Source organism: Mustelus asterias, chromosome 6, assembly GCF_964213995.1.
Source record: "Mustelus asterias chromosome 6, sMusAst1.hap1.1, whole genome shotgun sequence".
Lineage (NCBI taxonomy): Eukaryota > Metazoa > Chordata > Chondrichthyes > Carcharhiniformes > Triakidae > Mustelus > Mustelus asterias.
Genome location: NC_135806.1, coordinates 51,688,920 through 51,704,580, shown reverse-complemented (window position 1 = coordinate 51,704,580; position 15,661 = coordinate 51,688,920). Strand labels below are relative to the sequence as shown.

The 15,661-nt window shown below is 44.6% G+C and overlaps 1 protein-coding gene across 1 annotated transcript in view; it reads right to left on the bottom strand.

Moving 5' to 3' along the window:
- The window catches only part of carm1l (coactivator-associated arginine methyltransferase 1, like), a 124,935-nt gene that overhangs the window by 51,180 nt on the left and 58,094 nt on the right, over positions 1-15,661 (bottom strand). Inside the window, exons 4-5 of the mRNA XM_078214302.1 lie at positions 9,024-9,128; positions 6,300-6,410 (exon numbers count right to left, since the gene is read on the bottom strand). Coding sequence (XP_078070428.1) covers positions 6,300-6,410; positions 9,024-9,128 — 216 coding nt within the window. The remainder of the gene's footprint in view (positions 1-6,299; positions 6,411-9,023; positions 9,129-15,661) is intronic.

Sequence of the window (15,661 nt, the reverse complement as noted above, 5' to 3'; positions counted from 1 at the left end):
CTAAAGACCTGATCTGACAGCACTGATGATGCGTATTAGCTATTAGCATTATAGCTGTTAACCCTTTATACTACAGTAGACATAAGGATCTGGATATTAACCACCACACCTCCCACCACCCCACTCACACACTGGGCAGGAGAGGGTCAGGAGTTTAGGGGTTGAACATGACTGACCTCAACTCACCACACATTGGCGGACATTGGAGCACCCAAGTGGTGAGGCAGGGCGCTTAATTAACATTGTTAAATTGGGATCCACAAGAGATGGGTGAGATCCTAAATGAATATTTCTCATCGGTATTTACTGTTGAGAAAAGCATGGATGTTAGGGAACTTGGGGAAATAAGTAGTGATGTCTTGAGGAGTGTACATATTACAGAGGAGGTGGTGCTGGAAGTCTTAAAACGCATCAAGGTAGATAAATCTGTGGGACCTGATGAGGTATATCCCAGGACGTTGTGGGAGGCTAGGGAGGAAATTGCGGGTCCCCTAGCCGAGATATTTGAATCATCGATAGTCACGGGTGAGGTGCCTGAAGATTGGAGAGTGGCAAATGTTGTGCCTTTGTTTAAAAAAGGGCTGCAGGGAAAAGCCTGGGAACTACAGGCCAGTGAGCCTCACATTTGTGGTGGGTAAATTGTTGGAAGGTATTTTGAGAGACAGGATCTACAGGCATTTAGAGATGCAAGGACAGATTAGGGACAGTCAGCATGGCTTTGTGAGTGGAAAATCATGTCTCACAAATTTAATAGAGCTTTTTGAAGGGGTAACCAAGAAGGTAGATGAGGGCAGTGCAGTTGATGTTGTCTACATGGACTTTAGCAAGGCCTTTGCCAAGGTACCGCATGGTAGGTTGTTGCAGAAGGTTAAATCTCACGGGATCCAGGGCGAGGTATCTAAATGGATACAAAATTGGCTTCTTGACAGAAGCCAGAGGGTGGTTGTAGAGAGTTGTTTTTCAAACTGGAGGCCCGTGACCAGCGGTGTGCCTCAGGGATCATTGCTGGGCCCACTGTTATTTGTCATTTATATTAATGATTTGGATGAGAATAAAGGGGGCATGGTTAGTAAGTTTGCAGATGACACCAAGATTGGTGGCATAGTGGTCAGTGAAGTAAGTTATCTCCAATTGCAACGGGATCTTGATCAATTGGGCCAGTGGGCTGACGAATGGCAGATGGAGTTAATTTAGACAAATGCGTGGTGATGCATTTTGGTAGATTGAACCAGGGTAGCACTTACTCAGTTAATGGTAGGGCGTTGGGGAGAGTTACAGAACAAAGAGATCTAGGGGTACATGTTCATAGCTCCTTGAAAGTGGAGTCACAGGTGGACAGAGTGGTGAAGAAGGCTTTCGGCATGCTTGGTTTCATCGGTCAGAACATTGAATACAGGAGTTGGGATGTCTTGTTGAAGTTGTACAAGGCATTGGTAAGGCCACACTTGGAATACTGTGTGCAATTCTGGTCACCCTATTATAGAAAGGATATTATTAAACTAGAAAGAGTGCAGAAAACATTTACTCGGATGCTACCGGGACTTGATGGATTGAGTTATAAGGAGAGGCTGAATAGACTGAGACTTTTTTCTCTGGAGCGTAGGAGGCTGAGGGGTGACCTTATAGAGGTCTATAAAATAATGAGGGGCATTGACAAGGTAGATAGTCAATATATTTTCCCAAAGGTAGGGGAGTCTAAAACTAGAGGGCATAGGTTTAAGGTGAGAGGGGAGAGATACAAAAGTGTCCAGAGGGGCAATTCTTTCACACAGAGGGTGGTGAGTGTCTGGAACAAGCTGCCAGAGGTAGTAGTAGAGGCGGGTACAATTTTATCTTTTAAAAAGCATTTAGATAGTTACATGGGTACGATGCATATGGAGGGACATAGGCCAAATGCGGGCAATTGGGATTAGCTTAGGGGTTTTGGGCCGAAGGGCCTGTTTCCATGCTGTAAACCTCTAAGACTCTATGACACTACAAACGTTACAATTCTGATAGAAATGATTGTAAAATCAATCAATATTGTTTGTCATTCCTCTTGATTTCTGCCTTCGAGACCAGCCTCTGTGTATTCCTCAGTCTAATATGGTACTGAAGATTCAGGATGAGTTTACAGTCAAGATGTCTGTGAATGGCCAGTTTTACCATAAATCATCAATAAGATTTGTTCCTTTAAAGTCAATCCCAATTTTCTGATAGGATGGGTAACTAATTCCCCCTAACTTCACCACATGCAGTCTTCTCAGTGATAATCAAGACTAAAACTAGGCAACAAAAAAAAATCTCACCAAGGTGGCACAGTGGTTAGCACTGCTGCCTCACAGTTCCAGGGACCGGGGTTCAATTCCGGCCTTGGGTGACTGTCTGTGTGGTTAGCACTGCTGCCTCACAAGTCCAGGGACCCGGGTTCAATTCTGGCCTTGGGTCACTGTCTATGTGGAGTTTGCACGTTCTCCTCGTGTCTGCATGGGTTTCCTCCGGGTGCTCTGGTTTCCACCCCCACAGTCCAAGGATGTGCGGGTTAGGTGGATTGGCCATGCTAAATTGCCTTTTAGTGTCAGGGGGACTAGCTAGGATAAATACATGGGGTTACAGGTTAAGGCCTGGATGGGATTATTGTCAGTGCAGACTCAATGAGTCAAATGGCCGCCTTCTGCACTATAGAGATTCTATGAAGTTGCCATTACTGTATAGTTCAGTGCATCCAGAATGATACTGAACAAGCAAGTCCCGACTGATGAATAGGAGAGTTCAATCATGATGGAATTTTTAAACTTAATCTGACCTGCGGAAACTGGGCAGGCAGGAATTTAAAAGTTACCCATGAGCCTCCCCCGGTGACCATCCTCATCAATCTGTAAATTATATTAGCCTACTCTCTTAATCAGGTGATAAGAACACAGGCGGAATCCATCTTTAAACATGCAAAAGGTGCTCCGATTACATCAATGGAACCAATTGCCATTTTAACCAAAGGTTTCTATAGGAAAGTTCAGGATGAGATTTGTGGATGTTTGCACATAGGTGTCCTGCAATTTATGTCGAAGATACATAGGTAGCTCCTGACACTACAATTAAACAAGTTACAAATGCCAGCCATGTTTGCTCGAATGCCTAAAAACCCTCACAGCATTCTTGCTGGCAGCTTCAGCAATGCAAAGCCAAGTTCCTTGTTTCATCTTATAGGGGTTTTAATCAGTGTTTGCACTTTATCATACCCCAACGCACATTACAGCTAATCAATTACTTTTTAAAGGACAGGCCACTCGATTCCTTGTACAACTGGGTGCAGAATGCATGGCACAATCTACTGCTCATTTCTTTTTGAATTTTGCAATTGAGGATCGTATAACAATGCAAGACCTTTACTTACACACTCTTAACAAATTTATGCCTGTGTCAGTTGGTCAGATTGTGCGCCCATTCACCGGAATGTTGCACCTGTTGGGTCCCAGGAGTTGGGAGTAGCGGGCGAGGTGTCCTCACTGACTGTCAGCAGCTGACCATCCATCTCTCAGGGGCAGCACAACTGACCGCCAGTTAGTTTCTATCTAGACTCTCTTATTTCCTTATTCAAACACAGAGAAATCAAACTTCCCATCCTTGCTTATTTATTTGATTAATTATCCTATTTAAGAGAGTCATACAGCAAGATAGGCTAACTGGACAGCACTTTCAAAGGGCTGGCACAGGCATGATGGGACAAAAGGCCTCCTTCTGCACTGTTGGGTTCTATGAATGATACATTTCAACAATCGGAATGTCAGTGCTGGGAACAGATCACTCTTACTGCTTTTAGCACCCAGTAATATTATACATCAGAGTAAAGCTTCCAGCAAGGTTTCTTATTTTGAACCTCAGAGAAGTATCTATTAATGTTCCAGTATAAATTCTTCTATTTCACTAACTGGTCATACCTTTCCCCCTCTTTGAACAAGACGACAAATGTAATGCCAATTTATAAAGAACCATAGCCCGCTAAGAGTCAGGTGAGACTGTCCAAATTAATCTTACATTAATTTGTACCAGAGAGATTTTCATCTACTCAGTGTGGATGAGTCATCTATTCTGGTCTAGCTATCTTCATTGACTCTAGCTGAGAATCCATATGAAGGTATATGTGACACCTGCCTCGGATGGAATTTTCATCTGTTTATTCCCTTAAGCAGTTACCTTTTTGTATTCATTCATGGGATGGTGGCTTCTGGCAAGGCTAGCATTTATTATTCATCCCTATTTGTCCTCGGGAAGGTAATGTGAGCTGCCTTCTTGAATTACTGCTGTCTGAGGTATGTCCTCAGTGTTGTTAGAAATTCCAGAATTTTGACCCAGCTAAGTTACAGGCTTAGCAGGGAACTTGCAAGTTTTCATGTGCCCGCTGTCCATGTTCTTCCAGGTGGTATAGGTCATGGTTCGGAGTGTGTTATCAAAGGAGCCTTGGCAAATTTCTGCCCAGCAGCCACAGTGTACCAGTGGTGCAGAGACCAAATGTTTAAGGTGGTAGATGGGTGCCAATCAAGTGGATTGCTTTGCGCTGGATTGTGCTGCGTTTAAGTATTGTTGGAGCTGTACTCATTCAGACAAGTGCAGAATACTCCTGCACACTCCTGATTTGTGTCTTATAGATGGTGGAGAGACTTTGAGGAGTAAGGAGATGAGTTACTTGGTGCAGAATTCCCAGCCTCTGATTTGTTCTTGCAGACCTTATTTACTTGGCTTACCCAGTTCAATTTGGAATTAATTGTGATCTGCCCCCCAACCCCATCCCACTTTAGGACGTTCATGGTGGGGAATTTAACAATGGGAATGCCAGTGAATGTCAAGGGATGATGGTTAGCTTCCCTCCTGTCAGGACTGGGTGTCATGTGTATGTCATGAACGTTAAAATGTCCAGTCCTGAATGTTGCCCAGATCTTACCGCACACGCACACCAACTGCTTCATCATTTGGGGAGTCATGAATGGGACTCAGCAACATGCAATCATCAGAGAACATCCCCACTTCTGACCTTATGATGGAGGGAAGGCCTTGGATGTAGCAGCTGAAGATGGTTGAGGTTGGACGCTAACCTGTTGCAGTTTCACCAAATTGACACTTCTCTTTTAGGGATTGCAAATGATGCTCCTTTTCACACTCCCCATTGAACCAGGATTGATCTTCTGGATTGATGGTAATAGTAGAGTGAAGAGTATGCCGGGGTCATAAGGTCGAATACAATTCTATTGCTCCTCATGGATGCCCGGTTTTGAGCTGCTAGAGCTGACCTGAATCTACTCCATTTAGCACAATGGGAGCAACACATATGATGGGCCTCATTTTTATTTCCTTTTCTTGACACTGGACTATCTTGAACACTTTAATCTGAATCAACATTAATAACATGGCCTGTTGTTACAAAATCTCAATGGAATTTTTCAGCCCCTCCCACAGGTGGGATTTTCCAGTCCCACCGAAGTTAATGGACTTTCAAATGGCTTGCCACATTTTCCCGCTCCAATCCCACCCCGTCATAAAATTATGCAGTGTTTCTAAATGCTGCAATTTTCAGTCTCTCTCTTTCTTTGGATGTAACTTAGCGATGCTCAGTTCCAGGCTTGGGGCCTTACCAGATGGAAGCAGGGGTCAGAGAGTGAGAGAGAGAGAGAGAGCCGATTTCATGACCATGTTCCTTCTATAGCAAGATTGCATATGGAAGCCTCACTTATAACAAGATTCCTAAAAATCTTCTGGAGGTTCATAATTGGATTTAAATAACATACTGTACTGAAAACATTTCACATCTATTCACATTTAAGTTATGTTGATAAATGTGACAGCAAGTTTGCACTTGGCAAGATCCTATTATCAGAAAATGAGATCACTGTGTTCTTTGTTGAAGGTAGACACTGGCAAGACTCCTAGCTCTTCTTTTCCATTCATTCCTTTACGTTTGCCTGAATAGGCAGCTCAGGCTTCTGTATAATATCATATCCAAAAGTAGATTCAGGTCAGCTCTAAGAACTCAAAACTGGGCATCCATGAGGAGCAATAGAATTGTATCCAACCACAATCTGTAACCTCATGGTTACAGACTTTTTGGATCCTGATGTGTGTATTTAGCCTATAGCTTCAGAGGCAAGCAGGCTATGAACTGGAGCTGACAGAAGCTTGCAATCAGAAAATGGAAAGTTCTCTGCCAAAAACTCCTATAAATTCTTTGTCATACCTTTTGAAGACCATTACAAAAAAAAGTAGTTCAATCTTTAGAAGTCAGCAGCGTATGTATTAATGTTAATCTCGTCAATGTGTTTGTGTAGTACCTCTGCATACTTGGACATTGAGCTGGCTTCCACACCGTAGACTTTCCTTGCTCCCGCTTGAACTGCGAAGAACGAAAGGATTCCCGACCCGCAACCAACATCAAGAACGACCTTTAAACAAACAAAAAAAAACAATCAGTGCTCATGGCATCCTGATTGTGCTGAACTTTAATCACAGCAAATTCCCGGTGTTCAGATTAAGTTTTCTGAGTCGGTTTTACACAAATTATTGCAATCTATGAACGTGCCCTTTTTCTGAGGGAGGTAAGCTGGCTCGCTCCATTGCAGAATTGAGAGCTGCACCAGACTGGTGGGACATGAGTTTGTGTGCACAAGTCTCTGCAACACTGAACTCAGCTAATAATGCTGGTAAGTATCAAGTAAAAACCGGGTGTTTCTGGACAATGAAAGGGAAGTTATTTTACGACAGGAAGTGGTACAAATACTATTATTATGGGCACCCAACAACCAAAGCTACATTCACACAATAAATCATGTTCTGCATACCTTATCTTGTTTATGAACTGTATCTTGTTCGTGAACAATTAAGCATGGCACAGTTCAATGTTCTCAATTCAAAATCAAATCTGGCACATATGAAAACTTTAAGGGTGTGTTCATTCGGTGCAACATTTTATTTAATTTATTGGCATAATTTGGTTTTAAAAGTTATGGGAACATCAACTTTTGCTGTGATTTATTTCCATGGATGTGCAATGAAGCTAAGTTCTGGGGTGTTCGGTCCCTTTAAATGGATTTACATGCACGTGCACACATGGGTACAAGGGCAATTTGTTGCTTTCTGCAGTGCAATTTTATAAGTTGAATTAGAAGTTTAATAGGGTGCCGCACAAAAAGTTAATATACAAGGGAAGATCACATGGACTGGGGTAATTTATTAGCCTGGATAGAAGACTGACAGAACACAGAGAGCCAAGATAAACAGGTCCTGTTCTGGTTGGCAAGATGTAACTAGTGTGGTGTCACAGGGTTCAGTCCTCGGTTCCAACTATTCACAATCTATATTAATGACTTGGATACATGGATAGAAGGTATTATAGCCAAATTTGCAGATGACACTAAAATAGGTGGGATAGTAAGTTGCAATGAAGAAATAAGAAATTTACAAATGGATATGGATAGGTTAAGTGAGTGGGCCAAAATATGACAGATGGAGTTTAACGTGGATAAGTGTGAGGTTATCCATTTTGGTCAGAAAAATGGAAAGGCAACTTATCTAAATTGGTACAGAGGGATCTAGGTGTCCTTGTGCATGATTCGCAGATGCATCAGGTAATAAGAAAGCAAAAGGGTTTTTGGCATTTATAGCTAAAAGAATAGAATATGAAAGTAAGGAAGTGTTGCTGCAGCTATACAAGGCATTGGTGAGACCGCACCTGGAGTATTGTGTACAGTTTTGGTCCCCTTATTTGAGGCAGGATGCAGTGGCTTTGGAAGCAGTTCAGAGGAAGTTCGCTAGATTGATTCCAGAGATATGGGGTCTGTCTTATGCAGAGAGATTGAGCAGTTTAGGCCTATACTCTCTGGAGTTTAGAAGAATGAGAGGCTATCTGATTGAGGTTTCTAAGATGATAAAAGGTATTGACAAAGTACACGTAGTGCAGATGCTTCCTCTTGTGGTCAATCTAGAACAAGTAGTCTTAGTTTAGGATAAAGGTATTAGATTTAAAACAGGGATGAGGAGGAACTACTTCTCTCAAAGGGTTGTGAATCTGTGGCATTCACTACCCCAGAGTGTGGTGGACGCCAGGACATTGAGTAAATTTGAGGAGACAGACAGAGACTTTTAATTAATAATGGGTTGAAGCATTATGGAGAATGGGCAGGAAAGTGGAGTTGAGGCAGAGAGGAGACCAGCCATGATCTCATTGATTGGTAGAGCAGACTCGAGGGGCTAAGTTGCCTACTCCTGCTCCTAGTTCTTATGTTCCCAGTTTTGCTGTTGATAAGAGACTGATGGTGGCAGACGGTGTTACCTAGATGGATGAATCAGAATGTGTTAATTTGAGAAATTAAATGTCCCTTAAATATTAATCTTCTTAGTTGGCAAGAGTAAATTGATATGTGAAATTTGTCGAAGTTTTCTGATGGAGAGAGTTTATTCCATGAACATATTAATCTTTTTGCCAGTTTAATGATTTCTGTTTGGTTACATGGATATCAACCGCACACCCAATAAAGAAGCGTAGATTCACTGACAGTTGCTCCTAGATTTCTGTATTTAACTGTGCGTGCAGGGACACCAGAAGTTGCTGTCAGTTTCAGAGGAGTAATGATGGTAATCATGGTTTCCCCTAGCCTGTTCGGGTACACTGAGGGAGAATTTAGCATGGCCAATGCACCTAACCAGCACGTCTTTTGCACTGTGGGAGGAAACTCGTGCACCCGGGGGAAACCCACGCAAACACGGGAAGAACATGTAGACTCTGCACAAACTGTGACCCAAGCCAGGAATCGAGCCTGGATCCCCGGCACTGTGAGGCAGCAGTGCTAACCACTGTGCTGCCCTATGAATACCCTATTACCCAAACAAGAAAATTGAAGTTTTGTTACAGTCTGAACACCTATTTGCTGCAGTTACCTTGATCATATTTTTAGGCAAAATATAGGACTGGTCAAACTGTGGGATTAAATGTCAACATGTAACAATGACAAGGTGAAACCACACTCTGCTCTGTCTCCCTCCAATTCTCATTCTCTCACCTTATCGGTAAAATCATCATGATTCTGGAGTATTGCTCTTTGATAAGTGGCTGTCCTTATATAATCCTGCATCATGTTCTGTTGCTGCGACAAACAACCATAAAACTGAAAGAGGAAAGAAAAGATTGCATGGTTTTAGTCAACAGCTGATGAGTTCAATTTCTGGTTTTCAAGCATTTTAGGTCTGCCTTCCCTTGCTGTTAGGGCAAGTGGTATGGCCAAAACCTCGGTGCTCCACTTAATTCATTGCTTACTGCACATTAGTTCATGGATTCAGATGACAGGAATTGAGATCAAACTGACAGCACATCCATGGGACAAAAACAAAACGATCCTTTTCAACCAAGTGTCAGAACACTTCAGTGCAGGAATGAGAACAAAGCAGATGGAGATGTAACATGTTCAGTCAGCAGGGTGTTCCTCGTTTCCTTTTTCATGGTGGGGGGGCTGGAGGAAAGGAGGGGTAGGGGATGCGTGCAGAAGGAAGATGAGTGGGAAAGTGGAGTATGGTGGTTCAGAACCATTCTGATAAAAAAAAATCCATGTCCAGAACCAATCACAACCCTTTCAAAGTTTAGTTTTCTGCTAAGTAAAGTCATTTTTAATTTTAGTTTGTTTGGGCTTCCATTCTCTATATGGAGTATAAAAAGTGTTACTTTTAACTTTTCTCACCAAAATCCTTGAATACATTGTTACTTCACGAAATGGTGTCCATCTTGTCAGAGACTCCATGGTCGAATCTCTATCATTCAGGCTTCCAGCCTTGCCATCGGATTGGAGTGGTTAAGATCGCAGATGACATTCTCTGTGACAGTGGCCAACTTGCATTATTCCTCCGCGACTGACATTCCTACATTGTCCTACTCCATTTGGCCCACCTTGCTTGAAACCACTCATCCATTTAATCACAGCCAGGGCACTTCCAGCTTCTCATCAAGATCTATTTGTGATTCTCTCCCCTTGCTCTTCCCCGTGTTTAGTACTGCTACCTCACAGTGCCAGAGTTCAATTCCAGCCTCGGGTGACTGTCTGTGTGGAGTTTGCACGTTCTTCCTGTATCTGCATGGGTTTCCTCTGGGTGCTCCGGTTTACTCCCACACTCCAAAGATATGCAGGTTAGGTGGATTGGCCATGCTAAATGTGTGGGACAGGTATGGGTTATAGGGACAGGAGTGGGGAGAGGGACTGGGTCAGATACTCTGACAGAGAGTATCTTGATTTAACTTTAGTTCAGGAGAGTTGGTACAGACTCAATGGACTGAGTGGCCTCCTTCTGCACTGTAGAGATTCTATGATTTCTCTGTTTGCAAAGATCCAGCACAGCCAGCCATGTGGTGTCAATGACTTGGCAGCTACACCGGGTTATAATAGAGTACAGCAAATGAAATGAGCATGTGGCTGGTATCAGGATCCTGGATGCAGATCCTTCATGTCCAGCAATATGCCATTTCATCTCTCACGTTTTCAAGTGTGGACACCCAAAAGAGCCTCATCCATAACTGTGACATCAGCACAATGTCCTAGCAGGCATGTGTGACTCCAAGCGAGTATTCAGGAAGATCCTCTAATCTCCCGACCACACCATGACTCTCTGGAGTGCTCACACACTAGCACAGTACACCTACCCAAGGACGGAACACCCACCCCCAACAACATAAGTCTGTGTACTATTTGAGAAGAGGTTGCAGCAGGTGATTGTCTATGTGTATATCGAGTAACATAGCACTAAGGGAGAAGCTTGACTCACCCACGTGCTTTATTCATTATCATGGCAGAATGTCTCAGACGAGCTGTGTGTCTGACTCTCATGGATATGCACCCAGCTTCCGTGACCAGGACCTAACGATCCTGTTGGGGTAAGTCAAAGGTCGAAGGGATACCCTGTATCCAACAGGTTGAAGAAATCCTCCTGCAGTCATGAAGAGAGCTGTTTGCTGCTGCTGATCCAAGTACTATGCACCGTAAGGTGCATTGCTACATCAGTGCAAGTGTGTCCGAACGTGGATTCAGTGCTGCAAGCGGCCCCGTGAGCTGTTGTGCTCAGGCAAGGTGAGCTGTTTGACTGAAGCATACATTTGCCTTTGGTTTGGCTTTCAGATGACTGAAACATCAAATGGAGACAAATGCTACATGCGTCACCATCAACAAGGATGATCAAATGGACATGACACTCTTGTATGTCTAAGCGTAAGTGGGATGGTATCCGAATGCCACTTCGAAACCTGGCCAAACTGAATCCTGCATCCATGTACAAGCATGATCTAGGTGGCTGAATATTGTTTTTTTGTTCACCTGCAGAAGAGAGCTCAAAATATTAAGATGATGGCCTGGACATGGGATGTGTGTGAACCTCAGGGTGGTTTGCCCAATGGAGAAGAGGGCCATGCATGTGCCCCTTTCTAAGTCAGCTTAGGAGACAGCAAATTGTCCATTGCAGGTGCCACAGGCAATTTTAAAGGAACCTTCCTTCGATTAGGGCTTCACTGGTAGTGATGGTCGTTTCACACGGGGGAGATAGATCGAGCAGAATGGGCACGGTAGAACACAAAGGAAGGATTCTGCACCAATGATTCTGCTCATATTGTTTTTTGATAATGACTGTAACTACACGTGCACTCACACTGAGCAAAGGTTACACCGATTATCTCACGTTGTATCTCACACAGATCCCATCGCTGCACGCCCACCTGCCAGTGCCAGAACCTCCCTGGGCATTAGGAGGGTGAAGAGATGTTCATGTAAGCACTGTCCCATCTCAGCAGTCCACAATCCACCAACACAGATACTAGCACCGCACAGGGAAGTAGTGTGTGATTACAGTGATTACAGTCAGTGGCATGTGGTGAAGGGCACAGCACAAGATTCCAGAGGAGTCTGTGTCGAATACCCTCCACCCCCCTCGGAGGAGAGGGGGTTGCAAGTGAAGATGATGCTTCGCGAGCATAGAGATGGGGCCTCAGGAGTCACCTTACAGTGCATAGTACTTGGATCAGCAGCAGCAAACAGCTGGCGGAGTTTACCAAAGTAATGCACGCTCATCTAGGGTGGCACGGTGGCGCAGTGGTTAGCTCTGCTGCCTCACAGCAGCAGGGACCCGGGTTCAATACCTGCCTCGGGTCACTGTCTGCGTGCAGTTTGCACGTTCTCCCGTGTCTATGTGGGTTTCCTCCAGGTGCTCCGGTTTTCTCCCACAGTCCAAAGATGTGCAGTTAAGGTTGATTGGCCATGCTAAATTGTCCCTTAGTGTCAGGGGGATTCGCAAGGGATAGGGCCTGGATGGGATTGTTGTCAGTACAGGTTCGATGGGCTGAATGGCCTCCTTCTGCATTGTAGAGATTCTATGATTCAAGAACAGCGAGTGATGAGCTCGACTTGGTCTTGGGGGCTTGACCATATGAGCTTTAACCGTGAGAGACTGGCCAATCTCATGGAGAGCTGCAAGCAGCATCAATCCCAGTGGATGCAAGAGCAGAGTGACTTCACGCAAAGTTATCGCGTCATACAGCACAGAAAAGGGAACAAGGCTTGCTCAGTAGCCTGCAGCAGACCATCCAGAGTACGAACATTGTCCTCCTTGGAATATGTGAGAAGCCGTGTACCCAAAACAGGACGCTCCTTCCTGATGGCACAATGGATGCTGGGATGGATAACTTTTGTGCCACAACCACCCACTCCATCCAGGGCTGCGGAGCTTGCAGAGGTGAATGAGGCTGCTGTAAGCTCTTATTCACTTAATCTTCCATGGTTGCCCACCTAGTCTCGAACCAGGGTACCTGTATGAGGAGGCAACACGGGGTGGGCGGGGGGGGGGCACTGCATCAGAGTGTTCAACTTCAAAAGGCACCATGCCATTTCCATCACTGATGGGTTCACATGTGGTGTTATATCTCACCTTCTCCATTTTCTGTAATGACTCTGTATAAATCAAAGCATGGATGTATTGGTCTATACTGGTTGAATGGCATATACAATAATCAGGTAAGGATGCAACTACATGATCTTACCAGTACAGCCAGAGGTTCATTCCTCAGTCACCTGACAGTTACAAAGAGTGAGTGTTCATCACAGTAATGCCTGGTGCTCAATGAAACTTCCCCTTCTGATAACAGTCTACCATGGGATGTGGGTGTTGCTAGTCAGGCCAGCATTCATTGCCCACCACTAGGTGCCCTTGCGAAGGTGACTGTGAGCCACCATCTTGAACAGCTATTATCCATGTGGTGTACACACACCAGCAATGGTGTTAGGAAGATAGTTCCAGGATTTTGAGTCAGTGAAGGAATAGTGATATATTTCCAACTCAAGATGTTATGGTTTGGAGGGGACCTTGCAGATGATGGTGTTCTCATGCATCTGCTACCCTGTCCTTCTAGGTGGTAGAGGTCACAAGTTTGGAAGGTGCTGTCGAAGGTGCCTTGGTGAGTTGCTGCAGTGCATCTTGTGAACGGTAACACCCTGCTGCTACTGTGTCAGTGAGGGAGTGGGAAAATGTTTAAAGTGCAAATTGGGGTGCCAATCGAGTGGACTGATTTGCCCTGTCTGGCGTTGAGTTTCTTAGGTACTGCACACATCCAAGTAAGTGGCACAGGGGCCCCTCCGGCACAGGACAGTCTTGGCCAGTCCCTCAAGGTGGCTGCATGCTGACTCATAAAAATGAAGATTTCAGCCATTGTGATGCCATAGAGTCTGAAGGACACTTTTATATTTTCTCTTCTGGTGGAATGAGCACTGATGGACACGCGAGATGCCTATGGTATCGAAGGCAGACATCTAGCAATGGCTGGACAGCCATTTGCTTCCAAGGGTGCATCTGTAACCTCAATATTGTTTCAGAGAAACACCTCTGTATTAGATTCTTCCTGTTGACTTTTGCATCATGAGCTGAGCTGCCATAGGTACGCCTTTCATTTTCCCTTTTGTCCCCCTCATTCTTTTTTTTCTTTCATCGGATGTGGGCTTCGCTGACAAGGCCAGCATTTTTATTGCCCAACCCCTATTTCCCATGAGGTGGTGGTGGTGAGCTGCCTTCTTGAATCACTGCAGTCCATGTGGTGCGGCAACACCCACAGTGCTGTTAGGGAGGGAGTTCCTCCTGCTCCTCTTCCTCATTTACAGCTTCATTTGAGGCAGATGATGTCACCTTATACTTCACCAGGCTATGGTTGGTGAAACCGTTACACCCCTTCACTGACACCCCTTCACTGAGCCATATTATGCAGCATGCAGTAAGCATCTATTATCCTTGACATCCTCTCAGGGGAGTGCTGCAGTGCTCCTCCAGAGTGATCAAGACTTCAGAAATGCATTTTTAAAAGGTCAATGGCCTGCTGGATCTGTGCCCTGGTTTAAAAGGTACTTCCATTAGAAAGCTGTTCTGGCACTATCTATGTTTGGCACAATAAAGTAAGCAGCCATCTCCTCATTGCTAACCTTTGTCCCTCAGTAGCCATCTACAGACCAAGGTATAGGTTTGAAGGGTTGACTCCCTCAGGATGTAAGAGTCATAGCAGCTTCCAGGGAACAGTGCACAGACATGGAGGAAAACATTATTCTGGTTGCAAACAAATTGCACGTTGATGGAACGAAGGATTTTCTATTCATATATCTGTAATCCTCCTGTGATGGTGATGTGTGTGCAACCTATCACACCTTGCCCTTGTGGAAAGGCAGCTAGTGACATGAACCCCATTGCTCTTGGCGTCTGAGACTCCACATCTGTTGGAAAATTAACATGCACCCCTATCCTTTCAAAAAGGGCAGTGGCCACCGATGTTATGCATCTGTGGGCAGCTGACTGAGATTCCCCAGAGGTCACAGAAGTCTTACTGTGCAGAAGGAGGTCATTCAGCCCATCATGTCCTGCACCGGCTCTCCAAATGAGCATTATGAAATGGTGCCATTTTCCTGCCTATTCCCCATATCCTTGCACATTGTTTCTATTCAAATAATCTTCTAACGCCCTCTTGAAAGCCTCGAGTGAACATGTCTCCACCACATCCAGGCAGTGGATTATAGACCCAAACCACTCACTGTGCAAAGGATTTTTTCTCACATCACATCTGCTTCTTTTCCAAATCACTTTATCTCTGTGCCCCCCTCTTAATCTTTTTAAGAGCGAGAACAGTTTTTCCCCATCTACTTTGTCCAACCCCTCATGATTTTGAACATGGTTATTAAATCTCCTCTTAGCTTCCTTCTCCCCAAGGAGAACAGTCCCAAACTTTCCAATCCATCCTCATAACTGAACTTTCTCATTCCTGGAGTCATCTTTATAAACCACTCCTGCACTCTCTCCAATGCATTTACATCCTTCCTATGACACCCAGTCATACTCCAGCTGAGTTCTAACTAGTATAAGTTCACCTTAACCTCCTTGCCCTTCAACTCTAAGCCCCTATTATAAAGCCCAGGATACTGTCTGCTTTATTAACTGTTTTCTCTACCTGTCCTGCCACCTTGGGGTGGCACAGTGGGTTAGCACTGCTGCTTCACAGCGCCAGGGTCGATTCCCAGCTTGGGTCACTGTCTGTGTGGAGTTTGCATGTTCTCCCCATGTCTGCGTAGGTTTGCTCCAGGTGTTCCGGTTTCCCCCTCAGTCGGAATGACATGCTGGTTAGATGCATTGACCCAAACCGGCG